Raw genomic sequence first — 20,805 nt, 5'->3', positions numbered from 1 at the left:
GGAAGTGGATGTCACTAAAGGCAAAGGCTGGAGATTCTGTGCACAAAAGAGTTGGTGGTTTTTGGAGGGAGGGAGGTTCTGAGAGGGCAGCCAGGCTAGCGGGGCTTGCAGTCTGGGTCTGAGATAACAGGGTGGTGGAAAACACCTGGGCACTGAACTGCTTGTCAACCTGCAATGATTGCCTCCGGTGTGCAGGTGCTGTGTTTCTTACAAAAACGCAGTAAATTATGGTCTGCGAGGTTCCGTGGGTTTTATGTTTCTACTCCTCTTTTGAATCTGAACTTAAAGATATTTTGGCAAGTTTAGACAGTTTTCACCTCATTGTTTCTGACAGTACTACTACATGGAAATTTTTAAGTCAGTTCTAAATGTGTCTTGAAAAAACATCTTTAAGCACAGAAAAACATCCCTCTGCTAATAAATTATTTCACTACCATAGTTAAGTATCTTTTACCATTGTTTTCGTGTGCAAGGGTTGTAGTAATAAGAAGATAATTGTAATTCACGTGTCATAATGAATTTAATCTTTGGTCTGGTTCAAGAATACATTTTGCTTGTGATGACTTTAAGAAGAATTATTGTCCAACATTGAAGTACTAACTATGAAGATATTTAGTGCTCATCAAACTGGCAAAAATATTTGTAAAATATGAGAAAAATAATTCTTATATACATACAATACAAAAAGCATTTAGAAATAAATACACTGCTTTCTTAAATGCATAGAAAGTTGGCTAAAGACAAAACATAGAGAAAAGAATGCTATATTTGCATAATGTTTACCTTCACTAATATGAAAAGAAATGCAAATTAAATAGATACTTTTAATCTGTAATAATGATAATTAGTAGTAAAAAATAATGTGAATATTGGTACAAACTTGCTGAAATATTTAGCACCCACAGTGAAATATGTAAGTGTATATATATATGCTTAGGTTCAACAAATTATCTACACATATTTTTAGGAATTTATCTTATCTACCAAATGATCATGTAACAAGTATATTTGTACACATGTCTGTGTATCCAAATGTTGTACATCTATAGAGAATTGGGTAATTTATATTACAGGGTAGAATGAATATTATAAATCCCTCCAGAGGGGTTAATCTACATATACTGACATGGAATGGTTTTCCAAGATAATATTGCTAGTGAAATAAGCATGTTTTAGCACAGTATAAATAGTGATGTGAGTATGTATATACATCCAAAGTGTACTTGGTGAATTTTTTTGGTTACAAGGGATATTATGTAGAACTTACACTTTCTAAATATTCTGCAACTTAGCATTAAACAAGAAATCTGTGATGTTTTGAAATTTGAAAAGAGAAGGTTTTTGAAAAGAAAGAAGGGAGGTTTTTATGTGGTTAAACATGATCTAAATATTTACCTGAAATGAAATTACAGTTCCTGAGTTGGATGGCTCCAACTCTTATTTTTCCCCCCACTTTGTGTTTCCTCTACTTTGTGTTTCCCGTACTTAGTGTTGAGGTGCTATCTCCACGTAGATCTTACTTAGAAATTCTTAACTAGCATTTAAAATGTTTGCCCTGGGGCTCAGACAAACAAATGCAGTTGTATGATCATTACCAGTGATAATGTTATAAAGTAGGAGAAGATAGTAGGACTGTCTCTCGCATCGGTTTGTGATCATTTGTCACTGTGTCAGTGTTACATGTCAAGTTGTTGGTAAAGGTTGGATATTTTGGTACAGTATCCAACACAAGATATATTTATATTTGTATTTATAATAAATATGACTTATCTTTATTAAAGCAGGGATAAAGCAGGGGATTCATTTTTTTTTTTTAATGTAGGAATAAGCTACCAGCTTCTTTTAGTCTAATGGCAAGAATTCTGATCCAAAAGAGTATCTAGACTCTTAGTACCTGTGAAATGAAAAGTTTATTTTTATGCATCTAAGCATTTCTTGACTTTCAGGTCATAAAACATTCTACTCACACTTCCAGGTTTTACATTCCTATTTTTCATCTTCTCTTTTTATCAGGATCATGTTCCCCAGTATATGGTTACCACATTACATCTTATCTATAGCAATAAAATTAATTGGAAGCATGTTCAACTTACTTAAGAGCTATAGTAAATGGTGTTGGCAAGTGATTGTGCTTTCTTAGAAGTAGGACATGCTTTCATAGTGGATATGACTCTGACAATCAAACATTCCCTAAAACTCAGGTGTGCTGGAGTGTAGCTTTTCAGTAACTTAATTGATTATTCATTTCTACCCAATAGCAGAAAACCTAACCTAATTAATTCTGAGTATTCTTAGTCTAATGATATCTCTGCTGCTCTCAGTTTATTGCAATGTCCAATTTAGAGTTGACACCTCCTCTCAGATTCTTTCCTCACCCTCTCCCTGAGTTTGCCTCTGTATTCCTAGAGTCAGTTGTTTCACAAAAACTGTCAATTAAGAGGTTGCTGATTGCTGCTTGGTTTTGTCATTTCCTTCCTATCCTGGCCTGTGTTTCCAAACATACTCCCTCCTCCTACTCTGTTTCTCAGGGCATTCTCTGTACAGTCCCCCCCCCACCCCCCGCCCAACTAAGTAATGACCTATTTAAGTCCAGTTTATCTCCTAGTCATTGTGATTCTTCCAAAATTCTCAGTTGGGGTTGCTTGGGCCATGTCTTCTGCTGCGGGGTACCCATATCATAGCTATCGGATATACCGGGGTCACATGGAAACTTTAGGATCTTTTCACAAGACACCCAGGAGTTGAGGGAAACTAGAGAGGGGGGAGTCTCCAGGCTTTTGCCCTTAGACACACCTTGTTGCTATCTATACTTTCTTATTCCTGGAGTCTGTTGTAAGACGTGAGCCTCTGAAGCTGTTACCTCCCAAAAACCTCAGCTAGAAAGTGAGAAAATGAGTTATGATGCCTTGTTATATAATCAAATACTTCAGATTTTAAAGGGAGATTCTATTACAATCTTTCTTCCTTGACCAAGACTTCTCTCCTGCTTCTAATTATTCTACACTTCTTTTCTGTGTTCATATTTCCTTTGCTGTCTTAAGTCTGGATTTTTTTTTTTCCTTTTTCCTTTTCTTTTGGTGGTCAGGTGTTAGTGGTGTTGGAACTGAATTGAGGAGTTGGATCTGTGGGCTTGCATTTCCATTCAGGCTTTTTTTCCTAACTGAATCCCAGATTCTCAAACTCTGAAACCAACAATCTAATGTATTTGTTCTCTGGTCCCATTTCTGAAAACCACCGAATGACCACCCTGTGTTTTCAGTGTTCACACTGGGGAAGGTTTCTTTTAGTTATGGGGGGGGGGGGGGGGGGGGAGGAGGTTATATATCAAAAAAACCATATCAGTTAATGTGGAATATCCTGTTACACAATTGAAGTAGTCTTCACCTGAAGTGTATAGTAAACTGTGTAATCAGTTACTGCATCTTAGGAAAAACATTGAAGATTTATAGTTTAAAAAGATTACTAACAGAGCGGTATTGTTAACTGCTATTGATTCTATTAAATCAGAGTATTTTTAAACAGTGCAAAAAGAAATATAAAACTTTATTATTTTTTCCTCATATTGCTTTAAAGAAAGGATTTTGACTTGCAGAGTTGTGGTATAGGCTAGTGGCATAGTCTATGACAAATATAATCCATATGGGGAGAGACATATACATTGTGACTAAGAAAGACCTTAGACTCTTGACATCAGACCACCTTGTTTTAAATCCTAGCTCTACCATTTAATAGTTTCATAATGTCTCCTAATCTCAATTTTCTCATTCATTAAATAAATATTGTAGCATAGTTGAGAGCATTAAATGAGATATTTCATGTAAAGTACTTCACACAGTGCCTGTCATATTCACCCCGAAGAAGATGTTCACTGACATTTTTATTATGTTTATTTTCCCCCCTACTAAAAATGTCACAGACTAAAGAATAAAATTAAAACTGAGTTACTGGTATCAAGAAGAAAAACATGGGTGATTTCAGGCAGCCAGTGGGGAGATTTCAGGATGTGTTATGAACCAATATCCCATAGATTCGAGTTAGGAAAGTGAGAGGCAAAACAAGCCTGAATAGAAGCAAAATTACAGCAGAGTAGATTTCGTGTTCTGGTAAGAAGTTGGGGAAACCCCAAATGTATGTAGATCACATAAGGGTTCTGGAGACCACATAAGGATAATACGTTAATGATTTTGTCCCCTTTAACTCTTGTTGAGAAAACTAAATGTACTAGCTGACTCTTAAATATCCCGATCTATCTTCATCAACTGTCTAAGAAGAAAAATCATAGCACCACTTCTCTGTCTGTTGCAACTTATTAGTAGTAGGGTCTTTTGTTTGTGGTTGTTCACTTTCTTGTGTTTTACTTATGCTTATTGTTGAATGTTATGGATATTTTCAAAATACCTGGTAGTTAAAACAAAGGTCTGATTTAATGTACCATAACCAAGAAGAGGCTAAACCATAGGGACCACATCACATATTTAATACATTTTAGGTCACAGATGAATTGACTTTTTTAAGGTTTGCATTAGAGTAATACAAAGACTTGGAAACAAAAGAATTGAAGAGATGAAGTTTTAATATGAGAAAATATCCTCTGTTATTCTGGTTGGAAAATGCAGAGCTATGTTAAGTAATGCAATACTTGTCCACAGAAAAAGACAAACATGATTTTGAAGGACTCATGTGTCTTTGCAAAGCAAACTAGGGATTGCCTTTGTTTAAGACAAAAAAAAGACACTGAAACCGCTTGATGATTCCAACACTATTCATGACTTGCCGTGCTGACATTCTATAGATTGATGGAGTCTTCAAGTGTGGAAATACTGAGTCATACAGAAGATGAGACGTTTCAATAATGAAAAAAATATTTATGCAGTCAGCAGATTGTCAGTTAAGGTGGTTTAGATTATAAGAGTCACCAAACAGAGACTGTGTCAGGTTGCAAATTATTCCGACCACAAGCTCATTTGAAAACAAGTAAAGCAAATTTAGAGTGAATTGGTATACTCCAAAGTCCTTTTCTTTCTTCCCCCCTTTTTTTCCCGTCTTCTCTTTCTCCTCTTTTTTTTTTTGAAAGGAAAACTATTGACTCTCTATCTAAACATAATACTAGTCACATGAGAAAAAAAAAATTAAGATGGAACTAACCTTTTTTCAGCCAGTGTTGCTTTTTCCCCAGTATGCAAGTGCTGTAGAATTTAGATAGTGACTTGTGGTTCTGTGAGGTGCTTCTTTGACTTTTTCTGTTTGTTCTCCCTTTATGTAGTATTTTTTGTAGATTGTCTTAATGTCTGCCATCACTGACTGTTTTGTAATGGCACTCATTGTTTTGTGAAATTCTTTGACAAATTGGAGGGACAAGAAGTGAAATCACTGCAGCTATTTTAGTAACAATTATAATTTAGAACCATACTGGCTCATTTAACCATTCAATGTCTGACAACCAGCCCAGACTTAACACAATTTTAGATCAAGGATCAAGAAAAAATCCTGTGATCTGAGCACTCTCCCAGCGGCAGTGCTGTTGCATTTCCACCCGCTTAGTCCATAGCCTTCCTTTATGTTTTGGTATTTGGTTTTAAACAACTTAAGAGCAATCAGTTCCCTGTCTTATTCTTCCAAATGATTATGCCAAAAATAAAGGAAACTGAGGTAAGTGACTTCAAATGGGTATAAGCTGAAGGTGCTATGCTAATTGCCCATATCAGAAATTAGTCACCTGACTCCATTAGAACGAAATCAGTCACGTTTTCTGTTTCTTGTTTGATAGACTTCTTCCTACTCATTTTAGTTTTCAGTTGGAAGCTATACATGTTCGCTTATTTTCCTTTTGTTACTACTTTTAGAAACTTATCTGTAAATCATATTTTCTTGCTATGAACTATAGATTTTTATAAGCCATGTTAAATATTTTCTGGAGAAAAAAATAAGTAAACTTATAAAACAATATAGGTGTGTGCTATTAGCTGGGAACCAACTATGTCTATTTTACTGGCAATATTAGATCCAGCTTTTAACCATGTCTAATTGCTCACCATATTTTGTAGCAATACAAAATATGTGGAGTACATTTCAAAATAGCACCAGAATTTATTTACTATTTTAGTTCAAAAGTATCATTATTATTCCTGAAAAGTATTAACTGAGATGCTACCTAAATTCCCCCAAAGATTAGTTACATTGTTTTTTCCAAATTTCAGCAACTTTTGACATTAGAAGTAAAAAGGTTTCATTTACATTATTTTATTTTATTGATTATTCATTTATACTCCAAGAAAATGAAAACCACAGTAAAGAATTGATACTGCACAAATAGCACTGCTCTGGTCTAGCAGATGAGGCCCAGTTTTGAGTGATTCCTGTTCTAATGCTTTTCGTTTTTCTCACTGTCACCTTTTCTAGGTCTGCAGCATCAAGACAAGAGCAAGGAATCACCCTGGTACTGAAACACAGTATTAGCAAGTCAGGTTGAAGTGTGAATCCATGGGCCCACTGGGAAAGAGGCTGCCAGGATTTCCCATTCTGCAGTGGGACACAATAGACATGGAAGAAGAAGAGGAAATGTCAGCCAGCTAACTTTGGTTTGGAGCCTTTTCTTGAGAAAGCAGAGTGGGTCCTAGACATTGAAGAAAAGCATTTTTATTTGTTTTTTTTTTTCCCCTCATCTGAGCCTTTGTCAACTGTGCAAATCTTTTTTTTTTTTTTTTTTTTGGTCTTGCTTTTATCAATACATGATTTAATTTTTGTTTCATTCTGATTTTTTTTTCTTTTTCCTTTTTGAACCAACCATCTTGTCAGGAAAAGATGAACCAGACGTGAAAATGCTCATCCTTTCAGGAATACAATTTTGTAGCTCTATGTGTATCTATTTTTGTAGAATACAGAAAGTTTGATTTAGCATTGATGGGCTATTTTTGAGGGATGTATTTTTTTTAATATTGTAAAAATTGGTAAGTTCTGTTTAAAGAACTTGCTTTCAGAGAAGCACTGGCAAAAATGTTAAAAATGCTTGTCTTTAAAATGTCTGTGATATGCTCTGTGCTTTCTAGGTTACCTCAAGTGTTTGATAGTTCCTCCTTTTTACAAAAGTAGCAGCATAGCCAAGCCAAGATAGTATTGTTTTACATTAAATCTCGGCGAAGATTTAATTCCATGTTAGCTCACTTAGCTTTGAGTTATATGTATAGATTGGAAAGGAAGTTTTTTAATGACCATACTAAAGAAAGGATATTTCATTACTTCGATTTGTCCCAAAGAGTACTTGGAGTTTGACTAAGAAGAAAGTTTGCATCAACTTTCAGTCAGAGGGAGAGACTGCCTGGAGTATATAATTGTCTTTCTAGCCCATCCAACTTTGATAAATGGAACCGGTTTGTATCCAACCACTGGAAAAAAAAATACATTAACCCATGCTACCTTTGACTGCCAGTGACTTAGTTTCCTTGTTTCTAATTATTCAATCATGGCAATTTTTAAGGTCATATTTTAAGTGGATGTTTTTGTTTGTTTTTGTTTTTATTTTCCGAGATATTTTGAATGGAAAATATTTGGGAGGGTACTAGACACAGCACAAGCCTTGAATTCAGTGACTATTTCTGACGTTACTCATCATTATATATTGAAAAATAATATATTGTATATGTGATTTTAAACATAGGTTTTTTTCAAGTCTTTTTTTGGTTGTTTAAATCTGGTCTTAGTTGATTGAACTCTTTTTAAGAAAATGATTTAGGGTAAAATGAAATTTAAATTAGAATATGCCACAATTACTTAAATTGGGGTAATAAATTAGCCATTTATTATTTGAAATTTATTCATGAAAACTCAGGATTCAACTTGACGTGGCCCTCAGGACCTAAATAAGGTGAAGTTGGAACTATCATTAAGACCCTATTGGGAAAAGATTAGGGTTATAAAAGTAGCAGTTAGTAATATTTTAAGGATTTTTGATTCAAGTCCATTCTCTCAAAGCTGCTTCCAGAGATGGGTCACATTAAAGAGTTAGGGCTATATAGAAGTTTTAGTTTGGTAAAAGTTTCTCAAATGTCCCCCATCCTTGTCTTCACCAATACGAAATACAGTGTTTAGTGAAATACCACTTTCCATTTTAAATTGTGTATATCTTGTGTGTAAAGATTTTAGCTATAAGAACAACACAACCTTTGCTCAGCTAGGCAGGGTTCTTACAGATAATTTAAAGTAATTCCCTTATCTCTGTTTTTTACATTGGTTGTCTTCCCTGGTGCCTCCTGTGAGTTATAAATCTATACACTCTCTTGTATTCTTATCACTGCATAAATTGCTTCTTCTTACCTAGACTCTCCTTAACACAATATGCATATTTTTACCTAATGTGAGGTTGAAACTTAAGGAATTTTCCACTTACTAATGACATGAACTTTGAGTTCTAGGGAGTGGCTTAGTTAAATTATCTATATTTTGATCTGTGATTTGTTATGGTTGTATGTACTTTGTCCAATCTGTGGAACATGAAGTTGATTGAATCTATAAAATTGGTTTCCTCTTGTGTCCTCCTGAGTTTTCAAAAACAAGTATTCAGCAGTTCCCATGGGATGACTCATTGGGGATTATTTATTTCCTTCCTCTTCCTTTGGAACCTATTAACTTCCTTTGCAGTTTCTCTTAGAACAGTGTTGTACTCCAACTCATTCAGATCATGCAATTGGATTTTCCCAATTAAGGGAGAAGAAAAGTATTAACTCTCTGCTCCGTTCCTTCTTCTCCATTGAATTGAATTCAAAAGGAGAGCAGACAATTGGATAGCTTCACCCTGAATTTGGACTGTGTTCTGTGCCACTGTAGGATGGTACATTGTGCACAGTAGAATGTAGGATGAAACATTCCTTGGCTCTGGGGCCCAAGAAAAGTTGGGGACCTGAATTCTGCTGTATCTAGGAAAGATTTGCAAGTGAGGTCTCCTGTTGAGAAAAGACATCATTGACATATTGCAAGGATTAGATCCTTGCAAGATAAGGAATAGATCAAAGTCTAAATGAAAAGAGAGTGCATGTCTCTATAATTGCCTGGCATCCCCTTGTTATGATCATTTTACCTTTACCACCAGAAGTTATAAAAGAGAATGGGTTGTAATTTAGCATGATATTCTGACCTTAAGTTTAAAATGCTATCACTCTCTGGTTCTGCTTTCCTCACATCAAAACGATGCTGTTGAACTTATAGGCTTCTAACCTGCTTTAAAGAGGCTACCAGCTTCCTCCCTAAATCATTTGAAACCACTCCACCTTTGACTATTTTAAAAATTAGACTTTATTCAAGGTTTTGGAAGATGTGAGCTAAACCATATAAAATCATCTCATTTATTTGACATCTAATCCAGGCTTTGGCCACTACACTATCATAAGTTAATGAACAACTCATGAGTTGGATCTCAACAGGCTACTTTGTCCCTCATCGTTTATTTGAAAGAGCCTCTAAATATTTTAAAAATCAATGTTTCTTAAGAAGGTTAATCATCCCCTTCCTAACTTTCATCTGTAATTTTTCTTCTTTCTCTTTCTTCTTAAAATTATTTACATTATTATTTAAGCAAAAATGCCCAGGGTTGCTCCAAATGTTGCAAATAAGAACCAGTGGTTTGCAAATAATTGAGGAATTAGTTCTTTGAACTTTATAACAAACCTTAAAAAAAAACAAAAAAAAAAAACAAAAACAAAACAAAACAAATTCTAGGCACTGGTGTAAAACATGCCCTTGAGGAGCTCATTATTCATTTTGCAAACCATCTTTCCTATTCCTGTTCTAAGACTTGCAGAATAGGACTGGATCTATCTAGTTTTTGCATTTGTTCTGTGGTTTAGTGTTACATGTGTCATTTAAAGTTGCAGTCAGAAACTATATTTTAAGAAACTAAATTCTATTTCTTACTGGGTGTCCCTCCCTTTGTTACACTGTATTTGCCAAATTAAGTCAATGAGGCATTAAGTGGTGGTAAAGGAAAGTATACATGCTGGAGTTTTGACTGGGGGATGAATAGAGAAGTAGAATGAATTAATGGAAAAGATCATTGGTTTGTATATTAGGTCATTCTCTGAATTCTGCCTTGGCCACAGTTAGATATGTGTGATTTGGGGTTTATCTTATGAAGAAAGTGAGATAATAATACCTAACTGGCAGGCTGTGAAGTGTGGAAATGATATCTATATGATATATATATATATATATATATATATATATATATATGATATATGTATGATATATATATCATATATATGTGATCAATCATATCTGTCTCATTATAGCTATTTAATAAATGACAGGCACCACAAATGTCTATCAATTTTGTAAGTAGGTCATAAAACTGAGCTCCCAAATGTCCCTTCTCTATACTTTCCATATCTATTTCTGCAGCAATCCAATAGATATAGGACTACTTTTTCATGACAAATTGTTGCAAGAGAATCTTTGCCCACTACTATTTGTTGAAGATAAATGTAAATTTCTTAATTATTTCTGTTACTTTAGTGTGTCATTTATGAAAGAAAATAACCTTTTAGTGGTATGTAGCCCCAACTGTGAGTTTTCTTACATATTCCAAAGTTTTATTCATCCAGGATCCCAAATCAAGGCAACATCTTTATTAAATCACCAAAGTTTATATTTTTCAATTACATTTTGGGCTTCCTTAGCACCTGGAATAAAAACATCTCTTTTGAAGTTATCCATTTTTTTTTCTTTTACTTGCCTTGGAGGAAAAATTGCAGAATATGGTGGAAAAAGATCGTTTGCATGAAAAGGGGAGGGAAAAGAAAACCCTTTACGATCTCAGCAGATTTACTCTGCTTGAGAAAAAAAGAAACAATTTTATTGGAAGCAGATGTTGACACTGTGTCAGTTATTGAAGATGGAAAGAGTTCTCTTGAGCCATTGCAGTTACAAAGGGGTATTGATGGCAGTTAGAATCCCTGTGATGGATCACCTTCACAGCAGACATAAGGACCGCAGAAAAGCAGAAACTGTATGAGACCACTGAAATCAGCCTGCTGATTTTAACGTACAGGATCCTAAGGATCCAGTTTCATTTTGTTTTGTTTGTTTTGTTTTTTCTTTCCTCCAGGATGAAAGACACATCTTTCAGAAAATTTAAGGCTTCTTTGAGAAATTTACTTTTATTCTCTAAAAACATGGCCTAAGAGCCCTTTAAATCTCTTATTTTTAAAGTACTAAAAGTATTATTAAAGTCATTTTAGAAAAATCAGGTTATAGTTTTAGTTCAGTGATGTATGTTGAAAATAAATACATAAACTACACAAAAAATGGATGATTGAAGATTGGGGTATGGGTGGGCCCTTCCAGGAAACCTTGGTCTCAATAGCTTTAATTACCTTAGTAACTTGGTCATGGACATTGGTCACAGAACAGACTTTCAGGCTTTTCTCTTTTAGTGCTCTCTTGGAATTTACTCCTATATACTTTCCCAAAGTATAGAAATAGCCATTATTATTAAAATATCTTGATTTTCTTATTTCCTTTATTGTCCATTATGCTTTTTTATTTGTTTGAAAAATTTTTATAGTTTCAAATAATTAATCAAACTAATGTTCAGTCAAAATTGCAAATTAACTTGATCCGATAATATGTAAATGTCCTTTTAAAGGTCAAGGCATACTATTGAATTAACTAATTATGTAAGTAAACAATGATACCTTCTAGAAAAGGGACAGTCACCATCAAGTAGCTTCCTTTTTAACAATTTCTGGACTACTAAATTTTGACTTAAGAATAACTCTTTTAGAATATAAGATTCTTTAGGGTTTTTTTTTTTTGGTGTATGCATAAGATGTGAACTTTTCTAATGATATCTCTTTATACTAGTAGAGATGTACATTTTTTTTTTCTATGCTGTGGCTAGGGCAAAAATGAATAATTATTTACACACATGATTTAATTTCTTAGGATATTTACAATCTTGGATATTATATATGATTTTAAAATACTATTCCATTCATTTTTCTGGATGTACAATATAGGGAAGAGTTTTCATGTGAATTCTTTGTTCATTTTAAAGTGCATATATTGAAAGAGAAAACGTGGATTAATTTGTTTTTATCATATACATCTAGGTAAGGTGAAATACTTTTATAAAAAATAGTGTAGAAGACTATATTTGTCACTTGGTTAGGTAAACTGAAAATAATAATAGAAATATTATCTTACAACATTGAAATACAATGAAATTCCAGACTTGTGAGTTTTATGAGCAATTTTATGCTATCTTAATTTTACATTTCCAGAAAGACAAATTAACTAATCTTACCTAGTTGTCAGTCTTTAATATAAAACTTTTGGGTTTACAAGCTCATTATGAAATCATAATTTTTGTTTGTTTTTCTTGGGATTGTGGAAAGAGACATTTTCATATTTCTATTCACTCTTCAAATGCAGGTCACATAACTATGTGTCAGTGATATAAGATGATGGAGGACTTTGTAGTAAAAACTGTCACCTTCAATTTGTTCAATAAATAATTTAATGTGAATTTAATGTTTATATTTTAATGTAGCATTTTCGTTTGGTCTGCCTTTCTTGAAAATGAACTCAAGCTCACTGTTTTCTTCTTCTCCAGTTAAGGAGTTTATAAATATCTTTGAAAACTAAAGCTAAATATTAGTGAGTCTTTTTTATGAAGTTAATTTCTAAGGCCAAGTTAATTTCTAAGGCCAAGTTGTTAATAGTGAAGAGTGGGTTATAAAACAAGTGTTCATAATGGAAGAACAAGTGAAATGTACTAAATTACATAACAACAGGAAGCTTCTGAAGTTTTTTCAATGTTTACTTATTTGGGAGAGAAAGAGAGAGAGGGAGAGAGAGACAATGTCAAGCAGGCTCTACGTTGCTAGTCTGGAACCCAAGGCAGGGCTTGATCCCATGAACCAACCAAACCAACCGTGAAATCATGACCTGCGCCAGGATCAAGAGTTGAACACAACCAACTGAGCCACCCAGGCACACCGTGAATTTTTTAATACAATGCTTCTAAAGCTATCAATTGACTCTTTGCACAAAGTACATTTTGTTGTTTTGTTTTTACTCTTATTGATACAGAACTTGCTGTAAGTAGTATGGAAAATCACAAACACACACACACACACACACACACACGACCAAAAACTTACAGTTCATTGACAGTGAAGAACTACACCTAGAAAGGAAAATTCCAAGACTATATTTTTGAAGGAAGTTAGAGTTTTCCTACAATGGCGTCTACTTTCTTATTAAATGAATTTTTAATGTGGAAGTGCAAAAGTCTAGAAATAAGTGTTTAAATCAGTAGACCCTCCAACATTATAGGTGAAATAATTTGGCATTCTTAATTGTTGCTATATTTAGACTAGACTAGTGTTATGAGTTTTCTATGGCTGCTGTAAAAATTACCACAATCTTAACATCTTCAAACAAATTTATTATCTTAACCACTTGGTAGGTCAGACATTTGGCACTGCTCTCAGGCTAAAATCAGTGTCAGCTGCATTCCTTCTGGATGCCCTAAGGGAGAATCTCTTTCTTTGCTGTTCCAAGTTTCTAGAGTCCTTGACTAAAGGCCCCCTCTTCATCTTGTAAGCCATTAGCCATCAAGTCCTTCTCACAAGGCATCATTCTGACCCTCTCTTTCACCTCTCTCTTACATGTTTAAAGAAATTTGTAGTTACATTGGCTCTACCTTGATAATCTCCTCAACTCAGAGTTCTTAATTTAATTGCATCTGTAAAGTCCTTAAATATAAGGTAACATATTCACAGGTTCTAAGGATTAGGATGTGAGTATTTTGGGGGGGTGGGCACTATTCTACTACCACAATTATTATTAGATTTAAGTTTATTTATTTATTTATTTATTTTTTACCAGCCTTGTAATCTGGGAGTATTTAATACATCACTGAAACTAGCAAGGCTTGTTCCATGTTCGCAATGGTCGTTTGTGTAGGATTCGTCTTCATTCACTTAAATAATTGCATACAAAGGGAATTTCTGTTCTTATTTCAAACATTTCACGTGGTTATTATAGTGCCTTGGAATCTAAAGGGCTATGTGGTATTTATGTCAGACAAACGCTCAGGGGGTGGGGGGGTGGTGGAGAGAAGGACATCTGGTGCAGATTCTTCCTAGCTGAAGTGTGTTTTCTCTGGGGACAATCAACTACCATTTAATTGTTTTGCTTCCTTTTTTTGGGAACATGATCATCCTGTGATGTCCTAAGTCTCCAAGCATCTCATTTGACCTGCTTATACACATTTGACAAAATATCTATATATGACCACATTGACATGGTAAAGCTTTTACATTTTTGTCCAGATTGAATCATTACATCTGTTATCAGTTAAGCAGTGGAAAAACTGTTATGGAAAGCAAACATATTTTGATACATTTAATGTGTAAAGTAGGTTCCTGTGCTTTGGAATGCTGTTGATCAATAAATGAGCTAGGCTGTCTTAGAAATAACACTCAAACACAACTGTTTTACTTTCCACACCAAGTTTGGCTGTGGCTGAATGAAGAACACCAGCATTGATCTTTGCTTCTCACTTGTAAAAGAGACTATTTGCTGGGAGCCAAATATAGCAACAGAGGATTTATTATCTTGCCAAAAAATACAAAATCTGTTCCCCTTTAAACACGATACTCTATCCTTTTCTTGTGGATCTTGCTAAAAGGAAAATATAGCTCTAAACTACCCCATTCCTTCTGCTGAAAGTTTCCTACGTTTTTTCAAATGGGCTATGTGTGGTTTTGTGTTTTATGTTTCCTAAAGAAAATGGCTGTATGCAAAATCCATCCAGTATTAATCATGTTCCTTGCCAAAACAAACAAACAAAACCGAAAATGTTTCTAAAGCAAAGAAGAGAGTCAACAGCAATTAAGAAAATCACACTTTGCTAGTTTCAATACTAACTATGTATCACTGGGTGATGTTCTATGTTTCATTTTGTATTGAACCAAAAAAAAAAATTTTTTTTTAAATCGGCTTCAACCAACAGGTGCTTTCTTTAAAGGCCTTAGAACATGGGTGTTTTGCTCTGAATGTCGTCTGACTAGTCTAGATTATAATGTTGGTAATGACAGTTAACTCTTCTGCTTGGTTTATGATGTATATACAGAATTTTAAAAACAGTTTTGCAAACATCACCAAGAAAATAAGCTTTCCAGTGACAGCTTTACCAGACATCTTCGTGTGGGATTTTAAAACAAACACAAGGCTGTTTGGAAATACTTGGTATATGCAAATATGCAAAATATGCTGAACAGTGCTAACAGCTGTAGGGTGTATGTACTCCCTCATCCTTGAGCAGAATATTTTGGTGGCAGTGATGGTTGTTTTTTCCATCTTAGCTTCTCATCTCCCTCACCGTCCTACCCCTCTCTCCACCCACTCACCCATCCACATACAAAAACACATACTTAACACCACCACCCCCACCCCCATTTCCATGCTGCTTCCAAGAGAATCATTTCAACAGATTCCCCCTGGAAAAGGTGGGTGGTGCCTTGAAGGACTGTTTGAGTTACAGGATGTTGTAAAGGCTGAGCTCCATGAACTTGCTTGCACTTGCTCTGACACCAGCCTTGCACACAGCCCAGACACTCTGCAGACCAGATTCCATTAAGGCTTGTCCTTGCAAGGAGAGGGAATGTCTGGTTGAGAGTGGCCTTCCTATGATGATCCTAAAGAACACAGAGTAATCATTTTAAATGTGTGCTATCAGTTTCCATAAAATCAAGGCACTCATTCATTTATGAAAATAAGCACATACGGCTTTCTGCCTACAGCCTAAAAGAGGAAGGGAGGACCCAAGAAAAGTTAAAAATGAAGGTCTCTTCTCATAATGCATCATTTTAACAGGATGGAGAGGAGAAGATGACAAATATGAAATGAGAAACCCTGGGTCCTCAGAGCAGTTCTACTGGTAATTTGTTGATAGCATTTGGTCAGTTTCCTTATCAGTAATGTAAAAGATCAGATGAAATAAATGTAAACTGCTTTGAGAAAAGTAAAAGTACTGCACAGATACAAAGAGGAACTGATATTTATTAAAACTCTTCTATATACCATGAACATTACATGAATTTATGTTAAGGAAATATCACAAATAGCAATATGTAGAGAGTATTATTTGAGAGGAAGTTTGCAATATAAAAAAACATGAGGATTTAATGTTTAGTGATGCAACTCAGAAGCTGATGTCCTTGGACAATTTCCTTAACCCCTTTAAGTCTCAGTGTATTCGTCTGTAAAATGAAGATGTGCAAAGTAACTACTTCATAGAATTGTTAAAGGAATTAAATAAAGTCTATAAATCATTTACCACTAAGTAAATACTATGGCTTTTCTTTTTATTAAGCTTATTTTTTAGTAATTTAGTAAGTTTAGTAATTTTTTAGTAATTCCTAAACTTAGGAATTTAGGAAATCAGTTAAGACAGCCCAAGAGCACTTGACTTCAAGTGACAGAGTGAGGATTCAAACCTGGATTTTTTTTTTTTTTTTGTAATGTTTATTTACTTTTGAGAGAGAGGGAGAGACAGAATCCAAAACAGCTCCGGGCTCTGAGCTGTCAGCACAGACCCCAACATGGGGCTTGAACCCACAAACCGTGAGATCATGACCTGAGGTGAAGTCAGATGCTTAACCGACTGAGCCACCCAGGTTCCCCTCAAACTCAGATTTAACCAAAAAAGAAAAAAAGAATCTTACACCACCACACTACCCTCTAAGGTTTTTGCTATTGTCACATCTATGAATGCATTTGCTGTGAGCATATTTTAATAATTTCTTAGCCAACTTCTTTCTACAAATCCTATCCTATGAAAATGGAGTAGTAGAAATCTTTCTACTCCTGGAACCCCAGAACTTAATGTGTGTATGTGTATGTGTATGTAACATATTTTTCCTTCATTTACTTTTTCTACAGGGTCAACTAAATATGCTAATAATATTCATACAAGTAAAGTGAAGTAATGATTTCAATTCCTGGGAGCCCTTGTCTGAAGTCATATGGATGTTAAATCTCTTAATCTAGATAGTTGATAATAGATATAGTGTCTGTATTGACTATTTGAAATAGGCCAATTACCTTCCTATTAGGCAGTGCCCATTCATAAAAACAAGTCTTGGGGCACCTGAGTGCCTCAGTCAATTAAGTGTCTGACTCTTGGTTTTGGCTGGGGACATGATCTCATGGTTCATGGGATCGAGCCTCACATCAGGCTCTGCACTGACAACATGGAGCCTGCTTGAGATTCCCTCTCTCCCTCTCTCTCTGACCCTCGCCCACTTGCTCACTCTCTCTCAAAATAAATAAATATTAAAAGAAAAAACTAGTTTTAAAAAAGCCAGCTTTTTCGTGGACACATTCTTAGATGCAACCACTGCTGCTTGCTCTCTGCTGTATGTCTAGGCCTGTGAGGCTTCTGAACTTGTCTATGTTTCCTGGCTCCATGATGATCCCCTTAGATTTGTCAATAGAATTCATACTCTCTGATGTTGATCTTTATTGCACTTCCCAGAAGTTTTTACCTGTTTTGACTTCTTTGGTTGCTTATAATAGATCTCTCCTGCCCTAGCCCCACTGAATTTTATCTTCTGGAGTGAGCCAGGATCAGGCTATTCTGAAGGCAGAATGGATTAACTTTGGCAAGTTAATCACCCAAGGGCTGATCTAGGATCTGAAACCTATAAAAGGTTTATACAGAGGGGAGCTTTTTAAGAAGATACAAAGGCATAATAAATCATGAAAGTATTTATTTAGAATGGGAAATGACAATGAACTTTGAAAATCTAATGAATACCATAAACACAAAATTCAGAAACATCATGTAAATTTGTATTAACTACCTGCTTAGGTACATGTATAACGTAACATGCTACTCCTCCAACAGTTAGCACATTTACCTTCATTTTAACTTCAGTACATTTCAAACATGTGTCTTTACCTTCTTATATTTAGTGGTAGAAAAGGTAGGTTCTGTTCATAGAGTGATATGTTCTTAGCCCCTCTTGAAACAATGTAGTAGGGGTCTGTAGTATTTCTAGACACCGTTTGCTCACTGGGACATGATTTCTTAATTATACCTAGAAGTGTTTGGGAATGGTATAAACATATCCCACTAAATCCAAATCCTACCTATATGTATCTACCAACTCAATTTTGCCTTAGCTTGATCCTTACCACCCCACAAAGGGAACACTCAGAAGGGACACCTGAGTGAAAGAGAGAGTGATTTTATATGATTGTGGTTAAAATAGCTTATATTTTTTTTCAGTTTGCATAACTTATGTCAATATGGATGCTAGGATTAAATCTCAGAGCTTTGGAAGGTGGCCTATGCCAATAAGAGGCTCAGAAGCTTTATCCTCATTAGCTTAGGGAAAATTTGCCTATGCACAGGCCTCTTCAACTTGTCTCCCATGGTAAAAAAAAAAAAAAAAGGAAAAGAAACAACAACAACAAAAGTCCTACTTACAAGAGCACTGATATGTGGCTTCACTTTGTTAATTTTCTGATTCCTATCTATTACAGTACATTAAACTATGATAAGATGATAAGAGTTCCATACTGAATAACCAAGATTTAAAAAGGCTTCAGTTTGAAAGAGACAGAAGAAACGGCTGAATTTTTTTGGAAGTTATTCAACATAGACAAACAAGGAGAAAATGGTTTAAAAGATGACTGGACTGAAGAATTTATGTGAAAATAACCTGAAGCTGAGAACAGTGAGGAATGAATTACCTCCTGGAAAAAACAGTCTTGTTTCTTAAGGATAAAAAAAGACTATATGATGTTTGAAACTATTCATGACCATGAACCAGAACTATATAACATGGTCTTACTACGTAATGAAGCAAAGAATGCTTTCTTAGATTACCTGGTGGGGGGGGGGGGCAGATTTCTGACATAGTTCTGTCATTAACAAGCTATGTGTTTCTGGAAAAATCATTAAATGTCCTTGGTGTGTTTTCTCATCTGTAAAACAAAGGCATTAAAACTAGACAGTCTTTAAGGCTTCTTCTAGTTCTAAAAGTTCTGTGATTCTCCATGTATTTTCTTTAAATATAATACTTTAACCTATTTAGGCATCAGAATTAAAATTTTCCTGGAGCTGAAATACTTTGGAAAGAATAACCTAATTGGAAAAGATTATTTGACAACTTCTTCAGATGTCAATGTAAGTCTGAGCTATAAAAAAATTCGATCATGATATTATTGTACAGAGTGGAACAAAAATTCCAAAGAATCTCTTTGTAACAAATGCCATTGACATTTATATAATCTGAAGATTTAAAAAAAAAGAGAGAGAGACACAACTCCTTTAGAAATTAGACATTCTGGAATTTGTATTTCTAACACAATTTATTCCTCAAGGAGCCAATGTTCAAACCTGTGTATAATTTAGACTTTTTGCTCATCCCATGTGTTCCATGTCCTGGTTTGAATTAGTCAGCTGTGGAAAATAGAAATGTAGAAATCAAAAAAAATTCGCTTACAGCATTCTTATTACTAATTATGTCCAACACAGTAGACAAAGTTACAGACATATATTATTAAAGACGTAACAGGTTATCTCTCCTTACCCCCTACTCAGTTAGCTCTGACTGGTTTAAAAAACAAAATCCTTGCAATGTGTCCAGTTTAATTTTAACAAACTACCTTAGCTTCTATGATTTCCACTGGAAGACTAATGATTGAATATATTTCAATATCAATAAACATTCATTGATGGAATTTCCTTGTGTCCAATACCTATAGCCATTCACACGTCATCAAGAAGAAAAATTTATCATCATAATCTGAATCTCTTCAGGAAGCCATCTCTCATGTTGGATAAAATGAGTTAAATGGACTCAGTCCCTGTTCCCTAAAAATATGTTCAACCTCATTAGTCTGGGGGTACCATGTGTTTGGATCTCAATCACATCGCCTTCTAGCAATAATTTTGCCATACTAATCTTATTTTATGTCCTTCATTTCTGTAAGTAAATACTGGTTTATCCTCAATTTCTTACCCCTAGTAAATATCCTAACATATCCTTGGCCAATTTTCACCCCCCTACTAAACATATTATATATGGGTTGCATACATGGGACCTGATGTGCTCCTTACTGGGCAGTGGTTTTTGCTTTGTGTGGTCAGCACAGTCAGTCCACCCTGAGGTGGAAGAAAGAATAGTTTCTCCCTCTAGGCAAATCACTCAGTTCTAGAAAGGGCAACCACATTTATTTTTTTGCATGTCTGTTTGCTCTCAGATCTCTTCCTAGACCCTTCAGTGTTCCACTGGATGTCATAGGAGTATTGACGTTGGCACTGACAGGAGATTGAAACATGAAACCAGTAGGTAGGGAGAAGCCAGGATAATTTGCCGCCTCCTTCTCTATGCACATTTTTTTTTTTTTTTTGAGACAGAGAGAGCATAAACGGGGGAGGGGCAGAGAGAGAAAGGGAGACACAGAATCTGAAGCAGACTCCAGGCTCTGAACTGTCAGCACAGAGCCCCATGCGGGGCTCCAACCCACGAACCATGAGATCATGACCTGAGCCAAAGTTGGACACTTAACCCACTGAGCCACCCAGGCTCCCCTCTAGCACAAATTTGACAACATCTCGTAGCAGCTGTGTCTCCAGAAATGACTATGGTTCCTCTGTAGCTTCAGCTCCTGCTATATTCCTAGCTCCTGCCAGGTACCCAGGCTCCTGACTCCCTTAATATTTCTTCTACTTTTTGCCTCTCTGCATGGAAGTGACTTCCTGATATTGCTATTCTCTGGTTTGCTTCACCA

At 35.2% G+C, this 20,805-nt stretch overlaps 1 protein-coding gene across 4 annotated transcripts in view; it reads left to right on the top strand.

Annotated features, from left to right (window-relative positions):
• VGLL3 (vestigial like family member 3) overlaps positions 1–19,735 on the top strand; it is a 55,410-nt gene extending 35,675 nt beyond the window's left edge. The window contains exons 5-6 of one of the 4 annotated variants that reach the window (XR_007457219.1): positions 6,400–6,436; positions 18,550–18,568. Coding sequence is in view for 2 of the 4 variants with exons in the window: in XM_049628008.1 (XP_049483965.1) it covers positions 6,400–6,436; positions 18,550–18,589 (77 nt within the window). In the remaining 2 variants the exon portion in view is untranslated. Of the gene's footprint in view, positions 1–6,399; positions 16,336–18,549 lie in introns of those variants that run through there. The other 3 variants (XM_049628008.1, XM_049628006.1, XR_007457218.1) reach the window with 3 other exon arrangements.
• Positions 19,736–20,805: the final 1,070 nt, after the last annotated feature.

The sequence above is a fragment of the Panthera uncia genome, chromosome C2, assembly GCF_023721935.1.
Source record: "Panthera uncia isolate 11264 chromosome C2, Puncia_PCG_1.0, whole genome shotgun sequence".
In the NCBI taxonomy this organism is placed as follows: domain Eukaryota; kingdom Metazoa; phylum Chordata; class Mammalia; order Carnivora; family Felidae; genus Panthera; species Panthera uncia.
The sequence above is the reverse complement of the archived record's forward strand: the minus strand, read 5'-3'. Positions and strand labels throughout refer to the sequence as shown.